Raw genomic sequence first — 12,041 nt, forward strand, 5'->3', positions numbered from 1 at the left:
ATAAAGCTGTAACAAACAGTAACAACAGAACCAAATTACCATGTCATTGGTATTTATTAATGTATCTTGAATTGGAACAGCCCCCATTCTTGTATAAAGACCAAAACCTTTAAATCCTATTAGAATTGTACCATGTACCAAATTATAATGGAACAAACTGAATACAATGTTGCTATATAATTTTCATCTTTATTACACAGGAATAAGAGCAACTTAATGTAAAGTGTGACCGATCTTGCTTTTGAAATAGTAATGTGTTTGTCATTTGACTGTTTTTATAATTCTCTATTACTTGGTTTTATTTTTTATCATATCAAAAAGGTGTGTAAGAGATGCAAATCCATCTGTCACCAATGCTGACCTATATTTGTAATACATATAAATATAGGTATGAATAGAACTGGTTAATGAAAGATGAACAATTGTTTGTGGAAAGGTATATTTGATTTTTTACTGGAACTTGTCCCCTAGTGGCAAGGGATAAACGATTTAAGACTAACAGTTATATTAGCTCATGCTAGGGGGATATACATTCAGTTTAAAAGGCAATAACTCCAGTAGATCTCAAGGCTGCTCACAGCTGGCACTGTGGCCATACTTTCCTCATTCTGCCGTCCAGTCTTCGGAACACACCCGAGGTCAGATGTCTAATAACGCTGTTTTGTTTTCAAAATGGCTGCTGATCTATGCAATTAATTTATTGTCCTAAATAGCGCAATACCAGACATTTCTCACATTATGATAAATGGGCATCCCAGCCATGTGATAACAGTTTTATCTCATCTCAATAGAGATGTTTCGTCGGCTTTCATATTAAGTTTAGCTTCATCCTCTCAGCCTGTCCATCAAATGGTAATGACTGCTTAAAAAAAGGGAATTCTGGTGTAGGCTACAACATGGCCCGTGAGGTGCCTCTAGGAAATCACACCTATGGCTGATGAACTGACTAGGAGATACTAGGAGTCCACCTGTCGTCCATTCAGATTTAACCATCTTTATTGTTTTAGGTCAACCGTGTTTGTGTTACCAAAGAGGTCATTCGATGTGCGGTAGTCTGAAAAATTGTAAGACATTCTAACCAGTTCATAGTGCATTGAAAATGTGGAGCATGTAAATCAATTTTTTTTTTTTTTTATTCCTTTTTTCTGTTCCTGTTCTGTACTGATATACATATATGCATCATGGTCATTAAAACTGGTTAATAGTTCTATTCAGAGTGCAATTAAACTAGTTTGCTGTTACTTCCATGGGGAGATATTTTCACAGAAATGCCTTAGATGTCACTGAGGAAAGGTTATAAGATGCTACTCAAACAAAATTGATTTCTGAAAACATTACACATGCATGGCAAGCATTTTACATTGATTTTTAAAATGTTTTATTTTGCCTCCAAGTAAACTTTGATCAATCAGTTCACTCAATTTGTCATGACAGGAAATAATATTCCAGATTTCCCAATAACAGATATTCAGTCCCAACTAGTTTCAGGGTTCTGAAACCTAATTTCCTTAGTACCCATTACTATTCCAGATTTCTGGTTTTACTCTAAAACGCATAAAACCTTTTCCTGAGAATGGTTTACTGAACGAAGGTTTAAGATGAAATATGTTGCTGCTAATTTTAGATTTGGAAAGTGGTTGGCTGTTCCTTTATTTCTGTAGCCTAACAGGGGGTTCCTTTATATCTGTAACCTAAAAGGAGGTTGGATGATTTTACTGAGGCACAGTGTGAGTTATCATGTCCGACATGAGATCATATGTTGAAAAATCAGCTAGTTAGTGTAAAATTATTTGAAACATTTTCATCTGGTTAGCTATTGGGATGATCGTGTAGTACGCAATAGTGCATCTCATTTAAGTTTCTCAGTTATTCATGTGTCCTTTTGTGCTATGTGTCCGGTTTCCCTTGTAGAGCAATACAGCTTTTTAAAATGTTTCATTTGGTTTAATGTTTTTGAACTTGGTCATTCTTCAATTAAAAGGAATGTTGTTTTTTCACATTTGTTGACTTTTATTCCAGGAGCAGGGCACTTACATTAATAAATAATCATCCTAAAACTGCCACTTAACTCACCCTGTAGTCTTAAGGTTGAAGAGACGTGAACGCCAAATAGAAAACACAAAAAGACATTCACAATACTTGAGGAATTTATTATGAAAACATTTTGAACTACATACAAAACAATTGATGAAAAGTTACAAAATGTACAAAACTTCCAAGAGATGGCATAGTCCCAAGTATGTACACAATTGAAAAGGTACAGAAATTTCTGCATTCTGCTTTTTACCCCAAAAGTGTCTTATTTAATTAAAAATAGACTTTGAACAAAATAGACTTTGAACCTCAAGGTTGTCAAGAAAGGGATCAAGACTACATCCTGCTCGTATGAGATGTAAATATGCCTGACGTTACCACCACACGGGTGATGTGAGCTGACTTATTTCTGCAAACATCTCGATGTCTGTCCTCCGAGTCGGGCCTCTGGTCCTCAGAGGAGGCAGAGCTGGTGGGGTTTAGATGGCTTTAGAGATCAACCAGGGGAGACCATCTCAAGAGTCTCAGACTGAGTCTCTGACCCAGGAGAAGACCAACTGGATCCTGCTGTTGAACGGGGCAGACGCTACCGCCTTTACTTCCTTATCCGACCGCGCCGGCTCCAAAAATCTCACAACAGTTTCCGGTTGAGAATCTCCCAGACCATCCGTCTCCTGAAGTACGGCATGTGTTTCTGTGGATACAGGAGCCAAGCAACAAGTCAGCCAGGGTTTAGTTTTTATCATGGTTTCTAATCGATTTCCTGCGGCTTTGCCGCTCGTACGTACTTGTGTGAATGTGATTGGCTTGTCTTTGGTGATGTACTCTGCGTATTTGCATGTGAACATTCCACAGTCGCTCCCGTTCATCTGCTGTGGGATTTCCTGTGGGAAGAACAGAAATAAACAGAATGTTGTGTCAAGTGTTAAAGGGAGTGGAGTTGGGGAGACGTTTTATAGGGAAAACACTTACATTGCTTCTTTTGCTATGCAGAGTCCAGTCTGAGGTATCCAGTTCTTTGCCCTTCTTATCCTTGCTTTCCTGCTGCAGGTATTGCCTACAGAAAAGAGGCACCAGTTTCAGCAATTGCAGGCAGTTTGATCATGTGAGCCTGGAGAGGCCCTTCTTTAAAAAAAACTTTAAAAAAAAAACTTTAAAAAAAAAATCTTAAAAAAAAAATATATAGCACTGCTGGATGGCACTAAATGTATTACAAATCTGAAGTCACTGAATCCCGACATTGCTTTCAGATCTCCATGTGTCACTACATGCCTGCTGTGTTGGGACCACTGGAGCACACTGAGAACTGGGAAGTAAGGACAGCTGAGCACCAAGGAGGAGAAGTGAATTTGTGACACCAGTCCCAGATGTCACTGAATACTAAACAGCATTACTTACGGTCATCTCAGTTTTGTAAATTTCTACATTTTGCTAAATCTAAGGAATGAGAGGGTGCTGTGAACAGGTAAAGGGCGATGTTAAGCCCGATGTGTAGCCGACAAGTCAAATAGCTGGTCATTAATAACTGAAATATGCTAAAGCGGCACTGGGTGTGGTATACTAACCTGACACTTCGCATAACCATCTGGGAACTCTCCGTTGGAAACCTTTTGGAAAAGGCCACTTCAAAAATACTTGGCAGGTGATTGGATGAACCATTTGTCTATGGATGAACCATTTGTCTATCATAGTCTATCACTCGCTAACTTCAACCGCTCCTCGCTCGTCACACCTAAACCTGGCCAGCAGAGATTTTTGTATTTCCCCATAGAATGCTGATTGGAGAGATTGTTTTCTGACCTGGCACAAAAGGATCTCTATGGAGAGCATCGAGACTGATTTGTGAGGGAAACATGTGAGCTCACAAGATCAGAATGGTCTCAAGGCTAGAGATAACATATATGGAATTATCCCTGTGGGGGAAATTTTGGTTTTTGGAAAAGGCGCAGCATTGGGAAAAAGTACAGCGGAATCTGTTTATTTTGGCCCAAGTAATGCAGTGCCCATTTGTTACAGTATATTTTAGGTTAGGTAGGTTAGTATGATGATAGTGTTCAGTATAGGATGTTATAGGACTTTTGGTTAAGGTCAGTTTGTTTGATAGGATTAGTCAGGTAAATATCTGTGGAGTGCATTTAGGGAAAGCGATAGGTCACACAGTGATATAAAGGGGGTGTGGCTTGGAGCTCATTAGGCATGGAATGAGCGGCAGGTGAGAACTCGCACTAGGAAAGAACATGGAGTGAGACCAGACGCTATGGAGATCACCGTTTACCACTGGAATAGCAATATAGATCTCTGGAAGCAGGGGATTTCTAAGAAAGCTTTCCACACAGACTCTTAATGGACTATTGTACACTTGATTTTAACCTGATCAAACCAAGACCACACAAAGAGAGCAGGTCCAGCCATATGAGGAATCACACCACAAGGAAGGATTCCGGCAGGAGCTGGCCAGGCCTAGTCACAGCTGCCTGACGGTGAGTGCTGGGTATAGCCGTAGCTTCCGAAACTCAGGCCTGAGTGCCCTGTAACCGGCCTGACAGCATTGACACCCCTGATGGACGTGGCCAATTAGGACACACAATTTAAGTGGTAGAGACAGACCTGTGTTTTTGAGGTCAGGGCTTGAGTGCTAAGCGTGTAATTGCAGTGTTATATGAAACTGCACTTTGTTATCTCAGGGGCACGTATGGATGTCAAAGCAACAGGCACTCAACAAAAGGTAACCCTCAAATCCTTTGCCATGTTTAGTGTCTACAGAGTACAGATTTCAGGGACAGTACTGACTGTAGTAGTGCAAGCTCGAAACAGGAGAGCATTATCAAACACTCAGCTGGTCAAACTTACAGCAGTAGATTGCAGGCTGCATCATTGTTTCCTCCCATGGAATCAAAGTATGTCACGATCTTCTTGCGGAAATCCACCACCTTGGCAGAAAAACAAAAATGCAAGAAACATAGCACTTTATTTAGATGGTCACACCCATGAGTGGTCTGTTGATAAGTTATCAATCAACGGACTCTCAACTCAAACTACTAACACTGATCAGGCTGTGTGCTTGTCAAATTGCTAACGGAGAACGCCCCCACAAAATACTGTGTTACATCTTCTCCGTATCGATGAATTTCGATTCATTCTCTATGGAAACCATCCATTGACGGACAGCATAGCTGACAGCAGAGTACACATTCCATTTCCATCTGAAGGTAACTTTTTCGCCGGATGGGCGGAGGCGTAATCATATGCTTGTTGCTCTCATTGGCTGAAGTCAGTCAGCTGTCCGACATCTCATGCCTGCATTCTACACCAGGGCTTGACGTACAGTTGAATTTGCCACTGGCCTGATTTTCAACGTTACTGGCCCCAATGTTGTATCACTGGCCCCAATGTTGTATCACTGGCCCCAATGTTGTATCACTAGCCTGGAAGATATAGCCAAATTTTGCTAACGCTTAAACAGAACATACATGGCAAGCATTTTATAGAATCAGATATCAGTGGTTTGTCACCGAGTGAAGAGTGCTTCTACAAGTTGATCATCATCATGCCTCAGAAGAATGACGTGCTACAAGTACATGTAAAGTCAATGGACCTCATTCCTGAACATTTTCTTAAGTGTCGTCTTAAATGTCTTCTTACGAACTTCGTAAGACCAACCCTAAGAAAGATCCCCGCCGGATTCATGAACGCGTGGAAATGTGTTCTTAAACCGCCAAAGTGTTCTCAGCTGTGCTCCCCTTCTTAAGTTCAATGCGCGTTCTCGTACACCTGAATTTGCATAAACGCCCCGCCAGCTCCTCATTACAGGGTCGTGTGCACACAGAATTCCCAGACAGCGTGGAAAAAGTTGAGGTTCCCAATTGACATGGTTGATGTTCAAGTTCACGTGCAAATTCGACGTTTTATTCGTCACATGAAACATACCAGTAAAATGAGCAGTGAGATGTTTCTCCGCTGGCTCTTACAACGTGCACACCAAGTTAAGCAAGGTGAAAAAATAAAAACAACAATAGAATGCCACAGAGCGGCCAGAACACACCGCCCATTCACCTCCATTCATTTGGACTTGGGCTGTACTCGCCTAGCGGTGGAAAACAAACTTAGCAAAAATAGCAAGTAGAGTTAGACGAGTCGAGCTGGTACTTTTTAGTGCGGCAGAAGTTGATATGGGCCTGGCAGCGTAGCGGGTCTCCAGGGGTGGTGTGGTACTCACCGAGAGACACCAGTGCACCCCTAGGTGGACGGGAACCAGCAGGATGTCCACAGAGAAGACGTCCACCTTCTTGGTCCAGCGGCGGACGGCCGAGTAGCCGGAGCTGCGCAGCTTGGGGTAGAAGAAGGTGTTGAAGGTGTGGACCAACGGCAGGCTGGGCTCCTTGCTGCGCTCCACTAACAGGTTCATGTAGAAGTTGATCACCTGGAGGAGAGAGGCGAGTGGAGGTAAGAACAGGAAACGCTAACGTCACTCTGCTCATGTTATGCTCCAAAAATAAACTGCCGACTAGGGTGAGAGACTGCGGCACGCACAATGGGGTGTGTCAAAATGTTGGTTTACTTTCTCCATTTCTACACAGTTCCTCATTAAACTGGTAAGCAAACAAAAACATTTTTTGGGGGGGGGTTTGCTTCAGCTTATCATTGGCTAGACCTGCCAGCCCCAGACCCGTTTCAGAACCCCCCTCCCCCCCCCATCCCGGTGTCAAATGAATCCAGCCGTTTTATTCTGTCGCGGGTGGTGCTCTCACCTCGTCGTTGAGCCAGTTGAGGTGGGAGAGTGTCTGCAGGTCCTTGCGTGTGATGGTGAGCCTGAAGCCTTCGCTCAGCACCTCGTCCTGCCCTCCTCCCCTCAACGCTGTGGCCACCTCACCCTCCATTGCCTTGGAGGAGACACACACACACGCACACACACACGCACACACACGCACGCACACACACGCACACACACGCACACACACGCACACACACACGCCATTTTGCAGGCCGATGAGCGTATGCACTCCACTAGATAAATGTGGTGTCAAATCCGTATTAGTTGTGCTACTGAGGTAAGACAAGGAGCATCTAAAACGTAAACGTTTCTAGTGAAGGAAACGAGCCCCGGCTCTGGTTGATAGTGGTCGAGTCGGCTACTGTGGACATGAAGACCGTACCTCGGTGAGTTCGGGGAACTCTGGTTTCTCCTCCAGGGGCTTGGGCTCGTCTACGACGGGCGCCAGAGGAACCTCCTTCTCCAGAGGCACCCGTACATGGAGCTCCACGTCCCTGTGGCCCAGCTGGCTCTCCTCAGACAGACGCTGCAGGAAAGAGGTCACAGCCAGGTTAGCGGGACCAGGGTCCCCTTTTTTTTCTTCTTTTTTTTTTTTTTAACGCCACTCTTATGCATTATCATCCTCTCATTCAAAGAGGTCGTTTGGATTATTTGTTCTCTCGTAAAATGTCCCAGACCCCCATCTTTATGATCTAAAAATTGCATCCATCCGTCTTTCCAACTCCGACAATCTGACATGAAAGGATAGGCCAAAGCCTGTGCTCCTCTACAGGGCCTGTGGCTAATCCAGTCGTTTCAGATCGCAGATGTCTCAATAGGAAGGACATTTTTAGAGCATTGGGAAAGGGACTGAGAGAGAGCAACCATCTCTGAGGAGGATGAGCTCAGGGAGGATGACGAGCGCAGCCTCACCTGTCTCAGCAGCTGAGCGGCCAGGGCCTCCTGCTCTTCAATCTGTCTCCGCCTCTCCCGTGCCCGGGAGTCGTACATGCTCGTCCTGTGGGGACCAGACATCATTACTGTACGTCAGTTACAACATCTTTGGCGCCTCATTGTTCAAACCGGTGTAGTGTCCACTACTTTGGCCATATATATGTGTAGTGGTCAGTGGTCATGTATATGTAGAGGTGTAACGAATTTAAAATCTGTGAATATCAGAGATCCGCAAAAATTAAAAAGGAAAGCATTACATCTGCTGTTTATGTGGGCAATACAATGGTTTATAGATGACTGCTGGGTGTCTTAAACATTGAGCTACTGAGCAACAGGTGTTTTCCTTCAGTAAAAAATACACAAAAATAAATGGATTTGGTGAATCCCTATAAATATGAATTTAACAGACTATGGCTACAGAGCTGAAGTGAAATACAGGGGAACACTCACAGTTCTTTGATCCATAGTTCAGCTTGGAAGCATGGCACACTGTCGAGACAGAACCAGGTTAGTGGGGGTACAGGGAGAGGTACTGTATACAACCACACAGAGGTACAGAGGCAACAGCAAAAACGTTCCCATCTAAAGCGAGGTACCTTGAAGTGTCAGGCTTTTTACCCTTCTTTTCTTTAACGATGATCACAGAGTCCCCATCGCGGGCTGCAGGACAAGACAGTTGATCAGAACCACATGACGCCGCAGTCATAAACTGCCAATGGCTGGAATCTGATCATGAGCACACACAATGAAACTACTTCCACTACGGTGTCATCCAAAAACCTGCTGTCCCTGGACTAGGGATGTAACGGTATGAAAATGTCATATGATTTTAGTGACCAAAATTACCATGGCTATCAGTATTATCACAGTATTTTTTTAAATTTAAATATGCTGAAAAATTTTCAAAAGGTGAGCACTCTGGAATCATTGACAACTTTTATTTTAAAAACCACAAATAACATGGGGAAAGCCAGGCCTCAACGGTTTGAAAGGGCATCATGTCCTTTGCTATGCAAGTTTCCCTCAGCATTCTTCAAATAACCAAAATAGGACCAAACTTCGGGTCCCCTTAGAAGGTTGAAAAATCTCTCCACTATTCCACCTTCTACCATTCCTGCACGACAACAGCAAATCCCTGTTGCATGCTGCGCCAGCGCACTACTGCATGTGTCTGTAAGACTTGGTAGAGTTTCATTTATTCTGAAGTAGAAATTGGGAACGACATCGGACTGTACGTCTGTGGTATTTACCACGGTTATTCAAAGCATGGTAATCGAACACGGTTTTTATGATCATTTTGAAACAGTGATACTAACCGTCTGGATTTATTTTTTTACTGTGGTTTACCGCGAAACCGTAACCGCTAACCGTTTCATCTCTACCCTGGACCCTCACCCTCACCTGAGGACTGTGTGTCCTGAGAGGAGGTGTCCTGCAGGGCGCTCGGGGACGGGGCGGGCCGCAGGGGGGCCGCTCCTCGGGGGCTCAGCTCCACGTCTGGGGCCCAGGTCTGCAGGTTCCCCGGGACCCCGCTGCTGGAGCCCTCTCCCGGGCTGGGGAGGTCGCTGTAGCTCTGGCTGGACCCGGGCCTGGGACTGGGGGGTCCGCTGGGACCCTCTGAGGCCTCTCTGGCCCCTGACCCCGCCGGGGGAGAGAACTGCAGCAGCCTGCGGCCGGGGCTCAGGAAGCTGGAGCTGAGAGAGGGGGAGGAGACGCAGGGCGTTAGAGAAGAAAAAGAGAGGAGGAGGGAAAAGGTAAGAGCGTATGGATCTTCATGGAGTCGTGACGAGGAGTCGAGAAGGACCGGGAGTGCAGCGCTGCGCACAGCAGGACTGTATGGGCGATACTCACAAGTCTCTGTGTGAACGCACAATACCATGGGGGCCGCCGTTGTGGAGCAGGGAAGACTGCCCGCCCGAGACCATGGTTATCAGCTGTCTGTACACCTCCTTCTCCTCCTCCCGCACAGACTGGACAGAGAGAAGAGACACCGGGGGGGGGAGAGTGACAGAGGGAGGAGACAGAGAAAGGGAGACGGACAGAATTAACAATATATCAACACAGCGCTCGTATCAAGCAGGTGCAACATGCGGTGACCAAATATCATTCCAGCATTCCTCAGCTCCATTGAGAATGTCCAGATGTTTAACAGCTTATAATCGCTTCTGTCTTCAAAACAGCCAAACGGGTGCGGCGGGCCTAGAGCCAGAGCTATTTCCCGGTGACCTCTGACCTCTTGTGCGGTGCAGCGGGGTCTGGCATGGAGCAGGCGGTTGGAGCCACTGCCGTGGGAGGGGCTCCGCACCACCCTGATGGGAAATGTCTTCTCATACATGCTGGTGAAGGAGCTACCTGCTGCGTCTGTTCCCGGACTGGTGAAAAGGCTGCGCAGACAGAGAGAGAGCGAGAGAGGGACAGGGAGAGAAACAGGGGTTCGGACCTCTAACCAATCAAGTTGAACGCCATTCACACAAAACAAGTATGTTGTTATTCAAGGCGCTTCTTTGAAAAATGACACAAATGAGGCGTGTGACCCAATTACGGCAAATTGCTTTTCATCAGCGCTGCAGGAAGTACCGAAGAGAAAAAGATGTTAAAATATCTCCCACACCACAGAATATTTTAAAAGACGGTGGACGTGCCTTGTAGATCCAGTAGGTCGGAGATTGAGGGGCCTGCCCAGTCGTGGAGGGGGACAAGCTGCTTTTGGGGCACTGGAGGGCAGCAAACCGACAGGGTGGCCATTTGTCTTAGGCACCTCGCGGTGTGCCAAGCCCATGCACACTTGCCGTCGGCACACTTTGGATCCCATCATGGACCTCTCGATTCTGAAGGACTCTGCGGAACAAGAAGAGGCCACAAAAAGACTTAGTTCATTTCCATAGCTTTATTGCTGAAATATCCCGGCAGCTTGCGGGATATGTTTTATAACGACAATTCTTGCCTGATTTAGAGGTTTTCCACTCAAGAGTGGTCGAGGGAGCAACGAAGGTCCCATCCAGCGAAGCGGAATTCCTCTCGGAAACCTGCAAACAATGACAATAAAATTCCTTAATCAAAGATAAAATTGGCAACATTTCCCATTTGTGAGACAGAAGGCTTACAGCGTCGGGAAACGGAGCCGTACCTCACTCTGGGCCCAGGCAGCTGGTGGGGCTGGCGCTGGGGTGGAGGGCTCAGGCTGGGCTTCTTCAGATCGGGGTCCAGGGGAGGCCGGCAGGATGTTCCTCAAGGTGGGACTCACGCTGTTCTTCACCCACGAAGCCACACTGGAGCTGTGGCTCTTGACCCCCTCGGCCGCCGTCTTGACTGTGTCCATGAGGTCACCTGGAACGAACGCTTTGAACCATCAAGGACACAACACAACAGTCCAGTCTGGACACTGAACTGTTCAGACACCCTGAGGCACACTGTCAAGATGGCAGCTTACCGATACGGGACTTCTTCACTGCTTGGTCATCTTGATTAAGTCCATCACCATCCTCCACACTTCATAAAAGTGAGAATACACAGTCGGGTTTTTTCCTTCAAGATTCAAGATCTGTTTATTAGACAAGATCACACGTGGAATGACTGGAGTTAAGGCATATGCTCTTGCAGACAACATAGGACAGGGTGCAGTGCAGGGTAGGACAGTGCAAAGACCCCTGACCCTATGTCGTCTGCAACAGCGTATGCCTTAAGTAACCCTAGTCAAATTCCTAGTATGTGTGAACCAAGTATTTGTGTGCAAAAACATAATTGAAAAGAGGGACCCCAAACATTGCCATGCAACCCTGCAGTCAGCACTTTTGCACAGCCAACTTGCAAGTTCCAAATGTGTCAGTGTGCAACCTGTAGCTAGCTAACGTTAAAACCAATGTTTACAGTTTGCTAGCGAAAAGCCAACAGCCAGTCAGTTAGAGAAACATACCAGTCAATTGGTCTTTTTCTCCTAATCAGACCATCCTCTTGTACTCCAAGTGTATCTGTGTCGTCTGCAGCTGGTTCTCCGTTGCGAAGGTTGGCAAAGCCTGTTCCTATCCATTCGTAAATCTTATTGAACATGTTTGGTTAAGTTCAAAACCTTCCGCTCGCGTAAAAACGAATCGTTCTGGATACTTCCAACCCGCCTCCCGGCGCAGCCAAACACACAGTCACTACACGTCATTCGACTCTGGCAAGTTAGCTGTAGTGCTAGCTAATTCGCTGGCTAGCTAACACCGCTAGCTAGTTAACTACATCCACGTTACCTTCCCTCGAAATGAACTAGCAAGCTAGCACGTTAGCCAGTTAGCTAATGTTAGCTAGCGTAACGTTACCC

The 12,041-nt window shown here is 45.7% G+C and overlaps 1 protein-coding gene across 1 annotated transcript; it reads right to left on the minus strand.

Moving 5' to 3' along the window:
* Positions 1-2,383: 2,383 nt before the first annotated feature.
* Positions 2,384-11,897, minus strand: senp1 (SUMO specific peptidase 1). Its single transcript, XM_084436341.1, has 18 exons — positions 11,652-11,897; positions 11,169-11,227; positions 10,866-11,065; positions 10,683-10,764; positions 10,370-10,576; positions 9,972-10,099; positions 9,590-9,708; positions 9,140-9,432; positions 8,335-8,398; positions 8,189-8,227; positions 7,718-7,802; positions 7,188-7,331; positions 6,783-6,914; positions 6,251-6,454; positions 4,885-4,964; positions 3,007-3,091; positions 2,823-2,918; positions 2,384-2,728 (listed from the first exon to the last, which is right to left on the minus strand). Exons 1-18 carry the CDS (start codon positions 11,783-11,785, stop codon positions 2,666-2,668), a joined length of 2,214 nt encoding a protein of 737 aa, XP_084292467.1. The 5' UTR covers positions 11,786-11,897; the 3' UTR covers positions 2,384-2,665.
* Between the last annotated feature and the right edge of the window lie 144 nt (positions 11,898-12,041).

Source organism: Borostomias antarcticus (genome assembly GCF_949987555.1).
Source record: "Borostomias antarcticus genome assembly, chromosome: 3".
NCBI lineage: Eukaryota > Metazoa > Chordata > Actinopteri > Stomiiformes > Stomiidae > Borostomias > Borostomias antarcticus.